This window comes from Phodopus roborovskii, unplaced genomic scaffold (genome assembly GCF_943737965.1).
Source record: "Phodopus roborovskii unplaced genomic scaffold, PHOROB, whole genome shotgun sequence".
Classification (NCBI taxonomy): domain Eukaryota; kingdom Metazoa; phylum Chordata; class Mammalia; order Rodentia; family Cricetidae; genus Phodopus; species Phodopus roborovskii.
Window position 1 is genome coordinate 7,392,320 of NW_026126636.1, and position 17,985 is coordinate 7,410,304.

The 17,985-nt window shown below is 54.6% G+C and overlaps 2 protein-coding genes across 2 annotated transcripts in view; one reads left to right on the top strand and one right to left on the bottom strand.

Annotated features, from left to right (window-relative positions):
• Sptbn4 (spectrin beta, non-erythrocytic 4) overlaps nucleotides 1–17,815 on the top strand; it is a 78,967-nt gene extending 61,152 nt beyond the window's left edge. The window contains exons 21-36 of the mRNA XM_051206947.1: nucleotides 869–1,093; nucleotides 1,947–2,036; nucleotides 2,988–3,266; nucleotides 3,368–3,498; nucleotides 4,367–4,571; nucleotides 5,360–5,740; nucleotides 6,987–7,231; nucleotides 8,345–8,483; nucleotides 8,565–8,649; nucleotides 8,967–9,163; nucleotides 10,014–10,633; nucleotides 11,716–11,788; nucleotides 12,348–12,640; nucleotides 14,179–14,352; nucleotides 14,497–14,539; nucleotides 16,743–17,815. Of these exons, the coding sequence (XP_051062904.1) occupies nucleotides 869–1,093; nucleotides 1,947–2,036; nucleotides 2,988–3,266; nucleotides 3,368–3,498; nucleotides 4,367–4,571; nucleotides 5,360–5,740; nucleotides 6,987–7,231; nucleotides 8,345–8,483; nucleotides 8,565–8,649; nucleotides 8,967–9,163; nucleotides 10,014–10,633; nucleotides 11,716–11,788; nucleotides 12,348–12,640; nucleotides 14,179–14,352; nucleotides 14,497–14,539; nucleotides 16,743–16,901 (3,339 nt within the window). The 3' untranslated portion in view covers nucleotides 16,902–17,815. The remainder of the gene's footprint in view (nucleotides 1–868; nucleotides 1,094–1,946; nucleotides 2,037–2,987; nucleotides 3,267–3,367; nucleotides 3,499–4,366; nucleotides 4,572–5,359; nucleotides 5,741–6,986; nucleotides 7,232–8,344; nucleotides 8,484–8,564; nucleotides 8,650–8,966; nucleotides 9,164–10,013; nucleotides 10,634–11,715; nucleotides 11,789–12,347; nucleotides 12,641–14,178; nucleotides 14,353–14,496; nucleotides 14,540–16,742) is intronic.
• The window catches only part of Sertad1 (SERTA domain containing 1), a 135,829-nt gene that overhangs the window by 100,811 nt on the left and 17,033 nt on the right, over nucleotides 1–17,985 (bottom strand). The window lies entirely within an intron of this gene.

Below are 17,985 nucleotides of genomic sequence, written 5' to 3' on the forward strand. Positions count from 1 at the left end.
GTTAGCATTATTTGCCCTGTTGGTTTTTACTCTTGGAAAGCCCCCTCCCTCAACACTCTTAAAGCATTAGGCACCTTTTCTTCTCTTAATTCACAGATGTCCTCATTCCGTTAAGTCTTTAACCCATCTGTAGCTGTTAAAGAGCAAAGAAAGGGTTCAGGTAAATCAGATCGCTGTTTGGTCTGTGCCCATTCGTTAATCTTTGGGGATTTCAAATGCTGTAAGATATATTCATTCCCCTGTGTGTTTTCATGTAGCCCAGGCTGACCTTGAACTCCTGACTCTCCCCCTCTATCTCCTGAGTGCTAGGATTACAGGCTTGAATCACCACACTCTGTCTTTAGTGGCACTGGGGGGATGGAAGGCAGGGTGACCTGCATGCCAAGCAAGCACTATCCCAACCAAGCTATACCCCAGCCCCCAAATCACTGCAGCTTTGTGTTTGATTTTATATCGGACAAGATTGATTCATTAGTCAAATTACTTCTCTGGGCCTCAGTTTCCTACAGTAAAACAGAGATCATTCAACTTTGAAGAAAATCCAGGGATGGATGGACCTTTTTTTTTTAGTTGTGGGGAGGGGTGGTCCTTTGAAATTCTTTAAGAAAATGGCATTGGAGCTGAAATCTGATTGGCAAGGGAGACCATGCCTGGCAGAAGGGCTCAATCCTACCACACCCAGGCAAAACCTCCGGAGGTAGGGACTGGTGTGGAGCCATATAGGTTCCTGCCGAGGGAGGGGGGGTCTTCTGGGGGCCATTGAACAGGGGGAGAATGGAATGGCCTGCCCAGGTGAGTGCCTTGTCACGATAAGGAGCCTGGGAGGAGGGTGGGACTGCTGACGCTGACGGTGCCCCTGTACCCACAGTCCATGGAGTCTCAGGTGGAGGAGTGGTGCCGTGAGGTGGGCGAGCTGCAGGCGCAGACGGCAGCGCTGCCGCTGGAACAGGCCAGCAAGGAGCTGGTGGGCGAGCGGCAGAGCGCGGTGGGCGAGCGCTTGGTACGCCTGCTGGAGCCATTGCAGGAGCGCCGCCGCTTGCTGCTGGCCTCCAAGGAGCTGCATCAGGTGGCACATGACCTGGAGGACGAACTGGTGAGGCGGGGCGTGGGTGTGTGGGGACTTGGAGAGCTGACTCGGGGATGCGGCAGGTTTTAAGGCCGGGGGTTGCCTCTGGGGGCGCAGAGGGTGAATGAAGCTGGATTGGCCTAGGGTGAGAGTCCGATGGAGTGAGTCTTCAGTCCTTCATGTCATTTACTCCAGTTGTCGTTCATTTGCTGGTGAACCGATTTTTCTTTTCTTTCTTTCTTTGACTTCTTGAGACAGTCTCGTGTGGTCCAGGCTGGCTTGGAATTGGCGCTGTAGCCAGGGATGACTGAACTCTTGAGCCTCCTGCCTCAACCTCCCAAGTGCAGGAGTTGCAAGCGTGCTCAGAACTCCTGGCTGTCATCCATCGGTCTTGATGCCTGGCATCACTCATTAGCATCCAGTCATTCAATCATCCAATCATTCATCCATTCGCTGATGTGTTTAGTCTCTCACTCGTTCTTGGCCAGGCCCTGTGGCTGTATGATGCTAGCAGGTGTCCATGGCAGCTGTTGTCTGTTGCTTTCCACTAGAGGACTCAGTCCTGTCCCTAGACAGTGACCCCCTAGGATGGTGAGGGTCATGATGGTAACTCTGAGGGGCTTCGGCAGCTCAAAGCTCAAAGTCAGAGGGTGGGAGGCTTCCTGGCAGAAAGGATGTCTTCTCTGAGGAAAAAGGGGGTGAGGGGATTGGGAAGAGAACCCCAAGTGCAGAGAACAAGATGGAGGGTGTCACATAGGCTGCTGTCCCTGGGGCCGAGGCAAGGAAGGGCATCATTGCATGTGCAGGGGTCTAAGGCTAGTTGAGAGGCAGCCGTCCTTGGGTGCACTCTCTCCCTGACCCTCCCCTGTGTCCTCCCCAGGCATGGGTTCAAGAGCGGCTGCCGCTGGCCATGCAGACAGACCGAGGCAATGGCTTGCAGGCTGTCCAGCAATACATCAAAAAGAACCAGGTGAGCCGAGCCAGGTGAGCGAGGTAGGACCCATGGGGGGTGAGGGCTAGAAAAGAAGCCAGTTAAATAGCTAGGTAAGGGGCTGGGACGTGGCTCAGTGGTTAAGAGCACTGGATGCTCTTCCAGAGGACCCGGTTCGACTCCCAGCACCCACAGGGTGGATCACAACTGTCTGTGACTCCAGTTCCAGGGGATCCGGCCCTCTCATATGGACATGCATGCAGGCAAAAACATGAAAGCACATGAAATAAAAATAAATCATTGAAAATGGCCAGAGAAGTAGATGAGAGTGGGAGAATGACTTGTCTCCATGGGCATCTAGAGTCTGTCAAGGGTCTCTGCTTCATTTTTGTTGTTTCGGAGTTAGCTTTGTTGTCAGGTCACTGTCTTCTCCTTAATTGCTGATGAAAGGCTTCCAACAGGTACAAGTTTACACATTACAAAAAAAAAAAAACAAAAAACAAAGAGAACTACTCAAAAGTTTTACACAAGGCGGCCAGGGAGATGGTTCAATGGGTAAAGGCCTAGAATCCTCCAGTGAGAGGACCCGGGTGTGACTCCATGGTAGAGCACCAACCTAAAATCCCACCAGCTCAATAGCAGAGTGCTTTCTGAGCCTTCCAAAGGTCGTAGGTTCAATGTCACTACAAAAGACTGCCTCCTTCCAGCCATAAGCGGCAGCCCTCCCCAAGGGCCCTGCCTTACATCTCCAGACTTGACAGTAGGGTCTTAGGAGCCAGCCTCCACTTTTCTCACTGACTTCCCTTGACTTGGCCGAGCCTGTTTTCCCGCCTACCGCACCTGCAGCGTGGGCATATGCGTGCGTGGTCCCTGGCAGGGGACCTGAGGATGCCCACTCTAGATCAGTGGCCCTGCCAGTCGGCAGAGAGGCTCGGGGTGTCGTGGAGTCTTTGATCTCCTCCTCCTCTCTGCTCGACGTCTCATTGGCAGGGCCTGCGGCGGGAGATCCAGGCGCACGGGCCGCGCTTGGAGGAGGTGCTGGAGCGCGCGAGCGCGCTGGCCTCGCTGCGCAGCCCGGAGGCCGAGGCGGTGCGTCGCGGCCAGGAGCAACTGCACAGCGCTTGGGCGGGACTGCGGGAGGCGGCAGAGCGACGACAGCAGACGCTGGACGCCGCCTTCCAGGTGGAACAGTACTACTTTGATGTGGCGGAGGTGGAGGCGTGGCTGGGCGAGCAGGAGCTGCTCATGATGAGTGAGGACAAGGGCAAGGTGCGCCCAGAACAGGGGTGAGGGGGTCCGGGGATGCCGGAGCCGGGAGCCCCCCCCTCCCCGGCCTCTGCCGCCTCATGGTGAGCGCCATGTGCCCCCAGGACGAACAGAGCACCCTGCAGCTGCTTAAGAAGCACTTACAACTGGAGCAGGGCGTGGAGAACTACGAGGAAAGCATCGCACAGCTGTCGCGCCAGTGCCGGGCGCTGCTGGAGATGGGACACCCAGACAGGTGGGCGGGTGGCGGCGGGGGCCAGTTCGGAGGGAAGGGTCCAACAATGGCTAGGACTGAGTTAGAGTATCAGAGCCGGGTTTGATGGGGCACGCGTGTGTTCGCAGCCATCGGGAGGCTGAGACAGGAGGATTGCTGCACATTTGAGGCCAGCCTGGTCAATAGGGTGAAAGAGAGAAGAGACAGACAGAGGTGAATAGATGACATAATCAGGACAGGCAGATGTGTGGAAGGACTGGAAACCTTGGAGAGCAGAAATAAGAATAGTGGTGGGACCTGAGCCTTCCTGGTATAGCTGGGTGGTGTGACCTTGCTGAGCCTCTAGAGGGCTTGGCGTGGGGGGGGGGGCGGGGATCTTAGAGGGACAACAGATCAAGACCCAGGCCCACAGCCTGGAGATTGAGACTGAAGATGATGGACCTCTGGCTGGGTCGAGAGGGAGGGAGTTAGGAGCCAGGCCCACATCATTGTGGATCAACAAGGGACCAAAGATAGACACTAGGCTACTAAACAAAAGCAATAAAACGCGCGGAATAGGACTGGATGGGGGTGAGCGTATCCAGTTATGGAAACAGTAGTGAGGGACCAGGAATTCCAGTCATCCTTGGCTACATAGAAAATGTGGGACCAGCACGGGCTTAGCAGAATGTTAGTTATTGATACTATGTCTATCTTTAGTGTCACTTACTATTATTATTGCTACAGCAGTGGGTGCCAGGCTTACAGAAACAGCCCCACCAGAGGGGAACTTAAGAGACAGGACCCTGGCAAAGACTCAGGAGGAAACAGTCCTGCTTTGGGAGGGGAGGCTACAGGTGCCCCCAGAAGTCTTAGTGGGCTCTGTACCCTCCCCCATCTCCACCACCAGTGAGCAGATCAGCCGGCGACAGTCCCAGGTGGATCGCCTCTACGTGGCACTCAAGGAGCTGGGCGAAGAACGCAGGGTGAGCCTAGAACAGCAGTACTGGCTATACCAGCTCAGCCGCCAGGTGGATGAGCTGGAACACTGGATGGCTGAGAAGGAGGTGGTGGCTGGCTCGCCAGAGCTGGGCCAGGACTTCGAGCATGTGTCGGTGAGGATTCATATGTATTCTGTGTCTTACTTACATTTCTGCTGCGACCGAACACTGCGACCCAGGCAGCTTATAAAAGAACATGTTTAGTAGGGCTGACCATTCCGGAGGGTTGGGGTCCATGATGGTGAAACTAGGGTGGGGTGGCATGAACAGCAGATGTAGGAGGCAGAGAGAGGCCCAAGTCTTCTGAAACCTCAGCGCCCATGCACCCAGTGCATTCTCCAACAAGGCCACACCTCCTAATCCTTCCCAAACAGTTCCACCAACTACAGCCCAAGCACTCAAGCACATGAGCCTTTGGGGGCCCTCCTCCTTCAGACCACCACATTCCGGTGATACTAGCTGCCACTGTGTAGCCTATGAAGGCCTCTGGGCCTCCTTTTGAATTACCCCACCTCCTGGCCTGAAACGCATGCATTCATATATACTGTAAACACATGTAAGAAGCGCTGGTGGCTCCTGAGAGGTGGGAGACCTGAATCAGGACTTCCAGGCATCTTTGGCTACTTAGTAAGTTTCAGGCCAGCCATTGGCTACAACACCACACAAGAAACACTCAATGCCTAGCATGGCGTTAGTTTTTAATACTATATATCACATTTTTTTTATCATTTACTATTTCTATCACTGCTACAAACACCCAAGAACTAGTAGATATTATTTTATTATAACAGTGCTTATTATCATGAGTCATACCTGTTACGTGGCAGCGGGTTGGAGGGGGCTGGGGTGCGCAGCATTGCCACCCACTTAGTGGTCTTTTCCCACCCCACCCCTGGTCCCAGGTGCTACAGGAGAAATTCTCAGAGTTTGCCAATGAGACGGGAACAGCAGGGCGGGAGCGGCTGGCGGCGGTCAACCAGATGGTGGACGAGCTGATTGAGTGCGGTCACACAGCGGCGGCCACCATGGCTGAGTGGAAGGACGGGCTGAACGAGGCCTGGGCCGAACTGCTGGAGCTCATGGGTACTCGGGCCCAGCTGCTCGCGGCCTCTCGGGAGCTGCATAAGTTCTTCAGCGATGCCCGAGAGCTTCAAGGGCAGATTGAGGAGAAGCGGAGGCGTCTGCCACGCCTGACCGCACCACCAGAGCCCAGACCCAGCGCCAGCTCCATGCAGAGGACCCTGCGAGCCTTCGAGCATGACCTGCAGCTTCTCGTGTCCCAGGTGGGGCGATGGCGGCCCCAGAGCCCAGTGGGAGGGCTTGGGTAGTGTGGCTGGGAGTGTAGGCGACAGAGCAAACGGCTGCTGGGAAGTCAGCAGGCTGGTGTGGACAGAGAAAGCCACCTGGGGACAAGAGGGAATGGGCAGAGGGAAAGTGGGTACCCCTCATGGGGCCAAGGAATTCAGTTGAGATTGGTGAGGGGCATGGCGTGGCAGTGCTGAAATTATTGTTATTATTTTTTAAGACAGAGAGCCCTGGCTGGTTTGAGACCTGTTATGTAGACCAGGCTGGCCTTGAACTTGCATTGAGCCTCCTGCCCCTATCAGACAGGGAATAATCTAAACTGGGTGTGGTAGCGCAGGCCTGAGAAACATTAGCACTTGGGAGGCTGAGATAGGAGGATTGTCAAGAGTTTGAGGCTAGCCTGGGCTAAAGAGTGTAACCATGGAGAGAGAGAGAGAGAGAGAGAGAGAGAGAGAGAGAGAGGAGCTTTTTATGTAATCTAACACACACAATATCACGCCCCAGTAATACCAGGAAGATCCTGAATTTGAGGCTATCCTTGGCTACATGGTGAGACACCGACTCAAAACAAAAATTGAACAGGCATTTTGAAACTGACTAGTAGGTCTGATGTAAATGGAGCGGGGGGAGGGGAGATGAGAATTATACTGGGTAGACACTAGGGTGGAAAGAGGGCTCCTGGGAAAATCAGATGGCTCTGAGAGAAATGAAAGGTGGGCTTGCGTGAAAAAGCAGGCAGCAGATGCTGCAGACACATTTACCCGATCAAAAGCTGAGGCAGCAAAATAAAAGAAACCTGGTAGTAAAGGTAAAAGCCAGAGCACTGGCAAGCGAAGGACCAGGCAGCAGGCCTAAGGGTGCGGAGTCTGAGATGTCAGAAGGCGGTGGGGGGGGGGCTTAGGGGAGAAAGAGGGTGGAGCCTTAGCCACGTGGGTGGGGAAGAGAGGTGAGCATAGGTCTAAAGGCAGGGGCCTGGGTCACCAAGGAGCGGAAGAGGGAAGAACCTGGGCTATAGGGGCGGAGTAAAGGGAGGAGCCTGAGCTACAGGGGCGGGGGGAGAAGGGAGGGAGGGAGGAGCCTGGACCACTGGGGAGGAGAAAGAGGAAGGGGCGTGGGCCACTGGTGGTGGAGGGAGGAAAGGTGGAGGCTGGGTCAAGTAAGATGAATAAGTGGGGGGAGCCTGTTGCAGCTTAGGGCGGCTGCGCGACCTGTCACGCCCCTCAGGTACGGCAGCTGCAGGAGGGGGCGGCCCAGCTGCGGACGGTGTATGCGGGCGAGCACGCCGAGGCCATCGCTAGCCGCGAGCAGGAGGTGCTGCAGGGCTGGAAGGAGCTGCTGGCAGCCTGTGAGGATGCTCGTCTGCACGTCAGCTCCACGGCCGACGCCCTGCGCTTCCACAGCCAGGCCCGTGACCTGCTTTCTTGGATGGACGGCATCGCGGGCCAGATCGGGGCAGCTGACAAACCCAGGTGCCCCTTACTTACATCATCTGGGGCTTTTTGCCTACCTCTGGCGGTCTTCGGTAGCTACCCAGACCTCCAGCAACCACTTCGCATAGGAAACACTAGGCCTATCAACCCAGATATTCAGGAAGCTGAGGCAGTAGAATGAGTTCAGGGCTAGCCTGGGTAACTTAGCAAGACCCTGCCTCAAAAGCAAGCACAAGTGGGGAGCTCAGTCCGTGGAATGCTTGCCTGGCACTCGTGAGGCCCTGGGCTGCATCCCCAGCATTGAATAGGTCAGTTCCGGGGACATATGCTTGCAATCCCACCACTGAGAAGATAAAGGCAGGGAATCAAGGACATTCTTAAGTACATACTGAGTTTGAGGCCATCTGGGCTACATGGGACTCCAAAAAAAAAAAAAAAAAAAAAAAAAAAAGTAAAATATTGGGACTGGAGAGATGACTCAGAGGTTAAAAGCATTGACTGCTCTTCCAGAGTACCCTGGTTCAATTCCCACATGGTGGCTCACAGCTGCCTGTTACTCCAGTCCCAGGGGTCATAACACCTATGGCAAAACACCAATGAAAAAAAAATAAATTAAAAATTTAAAAAGTAATTTTATTTTACAAGTTCAAAGTGAAGCTCAGTGTGGCGCACACCGCACCCATGATCTCAGCACTGGGAGGCAAAGGCGGGAATATCAGGGCTTCAGTATCATCTTTAGCTACACAGCCAGTTCCAGGCCAGTATGTGCTACACGAGAGACCCTCTTGAAGGGAGGGAGAAGGAAGAAAATGTTGGACTTGATGTTGTAGATCCACTAAAGCAAAAATTTGGCACCTTTGGGTCATTGAATTCATGAAGACCCTGGCACCCTTGGCCAGAGAAGGTCACTATCCAGGGATTCTGTAGAACAGCAGTGTCTTGGGATGGTGGGGGCACACGCCTTAAATCCCAGCAGTCTGGAGGCAGAGGCATGTGGATCTCTGTGAGTTCGAGGCCAGCCTGGTCTACGGCTTGAGCTCCAGGACAGGCTCTAAAGCTACATAGAAATCCTGTCTAGAAAAATCTGAAAACCAAAACCAAGGCTTCTGGTGGCAGCATGCAGCTCATGCTGTCCTCCTCGCCCCTTTGCAGGGATGTCTCATCCGTGGAGGTGCTTATGAACTACCACCAGGGCCTGAAGACAGAATGGGAGGCTCGCGTGCCTGAGCTGACGGCCTGCCAGGAGTTGGGGCGTTCCCTATTACTCAACAAGAGTGCCATGGCTGATGAGGTGGGAGAGAAACAGGGGGGGTCCCCTCTCTGCTCTGCACACCCGGGGTGCCTCTCTCACCCCACCCACCCACTCTCCCAGATCCAGGCACAGCTAGACAAGCTGGGAACCCGGAAGGAGGAGGTGTCTGAGAAGTGGGATCGGCACTGGGAGTGGCTGCAGCAGAGTGAGTAAGGGCCTGGACACAGAGGATGACAAGTGACTTGAGCATGCTTTGCAAACCACCCTTGGGTCTCCATAACCTGGGCCTGGGAAGGCGAATGAGAGGGCTGCCTTACTTTAGATCTCGGACCTCCACAGGCTTGCACCCTAACACACACACAATAAATATAATGTATATATTTTTTAATAGCCTTAGTCCTCATGCTCTCAAGGCTGCAGTGGGGGTAGCCCTAGGGTATGGGAGGCCAGAAAACCATAGCTCCCACCCCAGGGAAGGATCTGAGGCTCTCCTGGTGCCTCACCTCCTGTGCCCACCCTCAGTGCTGGAGGTGCACCAGTTTGCTCAGGAGGCCGTGGTGGCTGATGCCTGGCTGACAGCCCAGGAGCCGCTCCTGCAGAGCCGGGAGCTGGGCAGCAGCGTGGATGAGGTGGAGCAGCTTATCCGGCGACATGAGGCCTTCCGAAAAGCAGCCGCAGCCTGGGAGGAGAGGTTCAGCTCTCTACGGCGCTTGACCACGGTCAGACCCCAGATCCTGCATCCCACCCACCGTCCCCACCTACCCTTCTATATTAGACTGATAACACCTGCTCTGGGTGCCTGGCCCTGCACTGGGTGGAACAGGACATAGATCCTTCCTGAACCCTAAGGGAAGGCGCAGGGACAGACCTGTCATCGACAGTTACCAACCCAGACGGGGCCAAGATTTTTGATGAGGAAAAGTAGGTTGGGGTAGGGGAGATGAGATGGGAGGGAGGTTGAGGGGGCTGTGGAAACCAAGAAGGCTTTGCTCTGGTCTTGAAGAGTCCAATATGAGGCTTGAATACCGTGAATGCAAAAACCAGTTGTGATAAAAAGCCGGGATCCTGAGGGACCCCTGAGGGAAGATGTGGGTGGGTGGGTGGGGGGGTCAGAAAAGCACCCAGAGGAAGTGACTGTTTAGCGGTCAGATGTAGTAGCACACACCTGTGTTCCCAGCATTTGGGAGGTGGAGACAGGAGCATGAGAAGTTAGCTCAAAAGTCATCCTCGGTTTGGAGCCAGCCTGGGTTACCTGAAGCCCTGTCTTCGTGTGGTTCCCCACCGCACACACAACCGGGAAAACAAAGACCGACCGAAGAAGCAGAAGGGGGAGGAGGGGAGGGGAGGAGAGGGAGCGCGAGACCCTTACACTCCTGCAAAAGCACTGGGTGTTTGTGGAAAGAATAGGAAGGTGGCCTTGTCCGAGAACTGGCAGTGGCTGAAAACCCTGCTTCTCCAAGGAGCTAAGTAGAGCAGTGAGGGAGAATGGCCAGCACCTTCGAGAAAGGTTCCCTCGCCCTGCCCTGCCGCATTCCCCAACCTGACCTGAGCTGACTTTTCTGCCCCCAGATCGAGAAACTCAAGGCAGAGCAGAGCAAGCAGCCACCCACCCCCTTGCTGGGGCGCAAGTTCTTTGGGGACCCCACCGAGCTGGCGGCCAAGGCGGCGCCCTTGCTGCGTCCAGGGGGCTATGAGAGGGGCCTGGAGCCCTTGGCTCGCCGGGCCTCGGACACGCTGTCAGCGGAGGTGCGGACCCGGGTTGGGTATGTGCGCCAGGAGCTCAAGCCCGAGCGTCTCCAGCCGCGCATTGACCGGCTACCTGAGGCCTCGGGGAGGGTAGAACCCGCCGCCCCAACAGCCGCAGCGTTGGACGCGACCGACACCCCTGGAACCCCCGCGGTGACGGAGCAGGTCCGGGCCCGGCCGGAGCGCCAGGAGTCAGCGGATCGTGCGGAGGAGCTGCCACGGAGACGACGGTCAGAACGCCAGGAGTCCTCGGAACAACCAGAGGAGGCTGCACGGAGGAGGCGGCCCGAGCGCCAGGAGTCCGCGGACCATGATGGACCACACAGCCTTACTCTGGGTCGCTATGAGCAGATGGAGAGGCGACGGGAGCGGCGGGAGCGGAGGTTGGAGCGACAGGAGTCTAGCGAACAGGAGACTCCAACCAGAGGAGAGCTGGTCAAGGGGTGAGGATCTTGTCACCGAGGTGAAGCCAAAGCTGTGGGCTGGGGTGGGGTGGGGAGAGGGGCAAGGGCTGGGCTTCTGGGCTCAGAATTGCCCAAGTGAGCACGGTGGTGGCAAGCCTGTAATGTTCCACTTCTGAGGTCGAGGCGGAAGGGCCAGGATCAGTGAAGGAAGCACATTTATCAGCAGTGAAGGAAGCTCAGGGGGGTGTGTAGAGAAGACAACAGTATCCTCAAAAGCTCGAAGACACCGGCTTGCCTTCTGTTGTGCTTAAAACTCAAAGGACAGCCAGGTGCTGGTGGGACACACCTTTACTCTCAGCACTCAGGAGACAGGAGAATTTCTGTGAGTTCGAGGCAGGCCTGGCCAACAGAGTGAGGACAGTCAGGGCTACACAGAGAAACCTTGTCTCAGGACAGAAGGGAGTGGTGACCCCTGTGTGACCCTACCCCATAGGTGTGAAGGAGAACTGGATCCCAGACCAGCCACGGCACCATACATACTGAGTACCAGGGCTACATTTGAGATTCCGGCTCTAAAACAAACAAGTAATTCGAGTGTGGTGGCCCCTGCCTGTACTCCCATCACTTGGGAGACAGCAGCAGGAGGAACACAGTCCAAGTTTACCCTCAGGGAGGCCAGCGGTCAGACCTTGACTCCAAAAAACAAATAAATAAAAAATAAATAAATAAAATCCAGAGGCCCTAAGTTTGGTTCCCAGCACCCACACTGGGTACCTCACAGCCATCTGGAACTCCAGTTCCAGGGGATCTGATGACTTCTTCTGGCCTCTGCGGGCACCGACATGGTACACATATGTATGTGTATCACACATAAATAAATCTGCAAAAAATTAAAAATAAAAATATTTTAAAAACTGAAACAAGCAAGAAAACCTTGGAGAGAGGGCTTTGGTTGTACTTCGAGGAGCTGTGTCAGGAACGCCCATGGTGTGCAAGGTGCACACATAGGTGAGATCCCTATTGTGGGCAGGGGCCTGCTATGGAGGCCCCTGTGTCCAGCCGGGCAGGGCCATGGCGAAAGGTACTGCTTCTCACTTGGGTCTGCTGCCCTTGTTCTCCAGAAAGGCCACCCTAGCTGACATCGTGGAGCAGCTGCAGGAGAAAGAGGCAGGCCCCGGGCTCCCTGCTGGTGTGGTAAGTTGAGCTACAGGGATGGGTGGGTATAAACCCTTAGTGGCCAGGATCTCAGGGGCAACGATTACCCTGGCCCATCCTCCTTCCCGGACCTTGCGGTCATCTGAGGTCCCATATTCTCCCGTTCAAAGACTGAGCCACAGACCCAAGAGCTTTATTTGACCCCACCCCACCACCACCACACACATAGTAGACTCTAAACTTTCCCCCATCAATTTTAGACTCCCTATATCTCCAGCCTTGTGGGGTGCCCAATTCCCTCATTAGCCACACAAGAAACCACCCCAAGATTCCTCCCACAGAATTTCTATGCACCGTCTACCTTCCTTAGACCCTGTCCCTACCTCCCAGCTTCCGGAATCCCAAAGCCTAAATTCGAGTGACCCATTCCCCAAACCTAAAGGGTCCCCTCAGCCCTGAGGGTCCTCTCATGTTCCCCTCCAAGATAGGCGGGCCTGCAGAAAGATGGGACCCCAGGCCCTCGGGCTCCCCGAGACAGGATGCCCCCCCTAGTCATCATGGACAGTACCCCTCTCCCCCCCTCCCTTCATTCACACAGCCGTCGCTGCCTCAGCCTCGTGAGCTTCCCCCCGGTCGCCTGCCCAACGGGCTTGAGCCGCCCGAGCGGACACCTCGGCCTGATCGGCCGCGGGCACGGGACCGGCCCAAGCCGCGCCGGCGGCCACGGCCTCGAGAGGGTGGTGAGGGCGGGGGAAGCCGGCGCTCGCGCTCCGCCCCTGCCCAGGGAGGCTCCGCCCCTGCTCCTCCGCCTCCGCCCACTCACACAGTGCAGCACGAGGGCTTCCTGCTGCGCAAGCGCGAGCTCGACGCTAACCGCAAGTCGTCCAACCGGTGAGCGCGTGGGCGGGGCTTTGTTTGGCGGGGAGCCCGCTCAGGGTGTTTCATGAATGAGTAGCTGGGCGGGAGGAGGGCGGGACTCGAGTTCAAAAGGCTCCAACCCGTGGCGGGGAGGGGCGTGGTCGAAGCTTAGAGTTTCCAATAGCTAAGAGGAGAGAGCGAGATGGGACCATGACAGAAGTGCCCCTAACGTGAATAAGTTGGGATTCAATATCAGCGATGGCTAAGGAGCAAACTGGATGTGGAGTCTAATCTCGATGATTCCGGTGGGGTGTGAATTGGAGCTTCAAGATAGTATCCAATCAGTGGGCGGTATGGACCCCCCTGCCCCAATAACTCACACCCTCCACTCTTGAAATTTCAAATGAGGGTCTGAAAAGGAACAGAACCTCACCAGAGGACCTAGTGGAATGTTGGAAGTTGCCTCAGCATTCCAGATGAGCGGATTTTTCCTAAGCTGTCTAAATCACATTTATGTATTTGTGTTGGGGTGGAAGTTGTGTGTGAAGGTCAGAGGACAACTGGTGGGAATCGGTTCTCTCCTTCCACCACGTGGGCCCTTGGGATCAAACTCAAGTTGTCAGGCTTGCTTGCAAGTACCCTATTCACTGAGCCATCTTTTCAGGCCCTAACTCATCTGTGTGTGTGTGTGTGTGTGTGTGTGTGCGCTCGCGCGCGTGAATACATACGTGTGTGTGCCTGTGTTTGTGTGTGCATGTGTTTACTTTTGGAGTGAGTCCAGCATATACTTGTCCAATTTTTTTTTTTTTTTGTCCAACTGAGATGCAGAATGTGGGACAGATAAAGCCAAAAGGGGTATAGTGAGATCTAGACCCAAGACACAAAGTGGACAGGCTCAGACTTGGGTGGTGCTGACTGTAGCTAGCTTTTCTTCCTCATCCCTAGACCAAGGTGGGAATGAACAGGGACACCTGCCGAATGTTATCATCCTGTCAGGGGACTTACTCTTAGACTGGGACTTTGGCCGGGTGGGGAGACTAGACCCTGTTTCAAACTGTAAGTCCTTCCTTGAAGGAACTTGGTGGAAGGTGCGGAAATGAGAACTAATGAGTGAGGCACAGATTTTTGAAGGTGATGCGTGGGGAAAATGAGATGAGGGAAGCAAGGGCTTGTAAAGGAATCAGTTTAGTTTTTTTTTTTTTTTTTTTCAGGATTGGGGATCAAGCCTCTGACCGTATGTTACAGCACAGAGGCATACCCCCAGCTCCACGCTAGTGAATGCTAGGCAAGGGCTCTACCTACTCCTGGCTCTATCCCTATACCCAACTTGTGTCTTGCATTTAGGAAAGTCAATATGAAGTAAGAGAAGGAAGGGTTAGCCCAGTAGGGGCCCGCTTGGGCAAAGTCTTAGTTCTGGGAGCTCTAGACACCACCTCCCAAGTAGCTAGGACAAAAGGCCAGAGGTAGGACGGTCCAGTAGCAAGACCCAGCATACACTCTGTGATGGCAATGATGTAGAGGTCCCAAGCAGAATTCTGCAGCTCTGCCGTAATCACGTCTCATCACCCCAGGTCATGGGTGAACCTGTACTGTGTGCTCAGCAAGGGGGAGCTGGGCTTCTACAAGGACTCCAAAGGCCCAGCATCGGGGGGCACACATGGTGGGGAACAACCGCTCAGCCTGCACAAAGCCACCAGCGAGGTGGCTAGTGACTACAAGAAAAAGAAGCATGTTTTCAAGCTGCAGTGAGTCCCTCCCTCGGGAGAAGGGCGGGGGAGGGGTCTCCGCTTTGCTTTATTTCCCCAGTGGGCTCTTGGTTTCCGTGGACAGTGGATGATGGGGACACGGGTTAGGCCCCTCAAGATTCCTGAATCCTGTGTCTCCTATAGGACCCAGGATGGCAGCGAGTTCTTGCTCCAGGCTAAAGATGAGGTAAGTGCTGGTCCTTTCACACCATAGGTTGATCTCTAACTAGTATAGCTTCCTGGCTGGTTCCTGATCCAAAGTGTTAGGGCTATAGAAGGACCCACACAAGCCAGACCTATCAAAGCTGTACCGGGAAAGCAGCGAGAGTCTGGAGGAGCTTACTGGGTCAGTGGTGATGGAGGGAAGGTAGCCGGTGGCCCTGATGGCTAAGTCCATCTTCTTTGTCATGGCCACTCAGGAGGCTGGAAAGATGGTAGGTGTAAGTTTAAAAGGGGGTTACCAAGCTCTAGAGAGACAGCTCAGTGGTTAAGAGCACTTCCTGCTTTTCCAGAGGACCGGAGTTTTGTTCTCAGAACTCCCTGTAATTATAGTTCCAGGGGATCTAACACCCTCTTCTGGCCTCTGCACGTGCACGCACACACACACACACACACACACACACACACACACACACACACACGGCATATATTCATACCAGCACAATTTTGAAAAAGGAGGCCCGGTGGTGGTGGTGTGCACCTGTAGTCCCAGCACTTAGGAGGCAGAAGCAGGCAGAGCTCTGTGAGTTTGAGGCCAGCCTAATCTATGGAGTGAGTTCCAGGACAGCCAGGGATACACATAGAAACCCTGTCTTGAACTCCCTCCTCCCTACAAAACAGGGAATGATCAAGGTTGAATATGACTATCTTCTGTAATCTCAGCATATGGGAGGTGGAAGCAGGAGGGTCAATCCTGGGATACAGAGTGAGTTTGAGGCCAGCCTGGGGTACCCTGTCAAAAAAAAAAAGAAATGTGTGATCCCCATAGAGATAACCCAAAGGGCAGAATCGAAAAGGCTTAGATGACTGCAGGAGGACAGTTGAGGTGAGGTAAATGGCCCCAGAAAGGTTCCAGGGGCTAGAGCCTTTGATATTGGGGGGGCATTCGGGGAGTATTTTACCTTGGGTGGGGAGCATCACAGCTTTTTGAGCTAAAGAAAGTTGATGTGATGTATCATGAATGTCCCGGGATAGGAGCCAGAGAAATGGGGGCAAAGAAGGACAGGAGATTCACAGGCCCTTGCTGGTGACCACAGCTCCAGGTTCACTGGGAGACCCTGTGTGGAGGGAATTAGGCTGGGGGGTGGTGGTGAAGCAGGACACTTGGATCCTGTTCTGGTCTCCACACATGTGCACAGCACACCCCTCCCTCCCCCCAACACACATTCTCAAACATCACATCACACAGATAAAAGAATGAGGTTTTTTTTTTTTTTTTTTTTTTTTAAAGAACCTTTTAGGGTTTTTTTAAAAGAAGTTTTTTATTTTATCTGTATGCTTTCATGCATGTACTTATGTTTACTGCATGTACATATGTGTATTATGTGGCTGCCTGGTACTCCACCATGGCTAGAAGAGGGTGGTACATCCCCTAGAACAGGAGTCGTGGATACTTATGAGCCTCTGCATGGTTGCTGGGATGGAATCCTGGTCCTATGGAAGGGCAGCCAGCGTTGTTAATCATGGACCCATTTCTCCAGCTCCTAAGTTTTATTTTTTTATTTTTTTTCTGTTTTTGAGATAGGGTTTCTCTATGTAGTCCCAGAAATTTCTCTATATTGTCCAGGCTGGCCTCGAACTCAGAGATCCTCCCACCTCTGCCTCCCTAGTGCTGGGATTAAAGGGGTGCACCATCACCCTGCTCCATTACATTTATTTGTGTGTGTGTGTGTGTTCATGAGTATGTGTGGGTGCACGTGTACTGTGCCTTGGGTGTGGAGGTAGAAGACAGGCTCCCAGAATCAGTGCGCTCATTCCACTGTGTGGGTCCTGGCGATCAAACACTGCATCGGGCTCCGGTGTTCCTTTACCCGCTGAGCTCCTTTTCTGCCCCCCCCCCCAATAATTTGTCCCCGAGCTTTTGTTAAAAAAAAAAAAAAAAAGTGAAGTTTGTACACGGAGGCCAATTAGCACAGGGCCTGGTGTCAGGGTTCAGCAAGCTTCTGCTCAATGCTTCTCTTCGTCTGGGTTGTTCATCTTTTTGTGTGGGGAGGGTGTTTTATAGATGATGCTACTGTTTCTCTTGAAGTGAATAAATCCACAGAAGTGCCTAGAGAGGAATCCCCTTAGCTCCACTGTATTACTCCACAACAGAAGAAGCTGAAGCTAAGGGAGGGCAGTGTGGTGGAGATCCTCCCCCAAATACGGACCTGCCCTGCTTCTTCCGCCAGGAGGAGATGAATGGCTGGCTGGAGGCTGTGGCTAACTCAGTAGCGGAACACGCCGAGATCGCCCGCTGGGGCCAGACACTACCTACCACATCATCCACAGATGAGGGCAACCCCAAGCGTGAGGGCGGGGAGCGTAGGGCCAGCGGGCGCCGGAAGTGACTCCAGGTACCCTCCCCCACACTGGATTCTGACAAGTCTCCTTGCCCCTCCTCTCCGCACTGTGGACACAAAGACACCTTCTCATCCGCAAAGGCAGGAATGACCGCGGGTGTGTCACGGCGGGCCCTGGAATGGAAGGGAACTCTCCTGCACTCCAAGAAATGGTGGTGGGGGATTGCTGTCCCTAGAGCCATATTTCGGTCCCTTCCCGCTCGCCAACCCCACCCCAGGTGCTGGGGCTCCATTCTTTTTATGCAATAACTGAGCTTGGTGGGGGCGGGCAGGGAGCCAGCTGAGCCAAGCCCCCTGCCCCACCGTCAGATCCTGCCCCAAGAAGCTGGAGTGGCGAGGGACCTGGGAGGTGGCAGTATCCGTTGGCCTCCTCTCCGCCCTAAGGATGGACACGGGGGCGCTGGTGAGGTCCCCTGGACCATCCAGGGTGCTAGGGGGTGGGGAGGGGACACACTCCCTCCCTGCCTTTACCTCACTTCCAATGCTGCCTTGATCTGTCTGGGAAGAGGGAGTGAAGGGGCCCTTAACCCCTGCACTCCGCCATCTCAGAGCCATGCGGTTAATCCCTGACTTAGTTTATTTTTGCAAAAATGTAGACCTCCCCCTCCTTCCCCCGCCCCGCATCCGCGAAGGCTTTTAATAGGAAGGGAGTCAAAGTTCAAAATTGTCTTCCTCTCTCCTCCCCATCCAGCTGTAAATGCCACTTCCCGAGGGGAGGGGGGTGGGGAAGCCCTCCCCCCTGCATGCTTCTGGCTGGAGCACCTCCCTGGGAGTGGGGGGATCAGGGTTACAGGCAGCCCCAGTGGCTGCCCGGAGACCGGGAGCCGGGGCCGGGGGGTGCAGGGCGGTGTGGCAGGCGCACACTGTATGTACCTATAATAAACCCTTTGGCTTTGACGGTCTACGCTGGTCTGTTCGCTTGTCTGAGACAGGGTGGGCTGGTGTGGGGGCGAGTTTGCAAAGACCGTGTACTAGACAATACTTACTATACCTACTTACCCATTGGTGTAGGCTCATTTCAACATCTGCACACATACTCCTCAACCAATCGTCTAGCTGTTATACCTATATA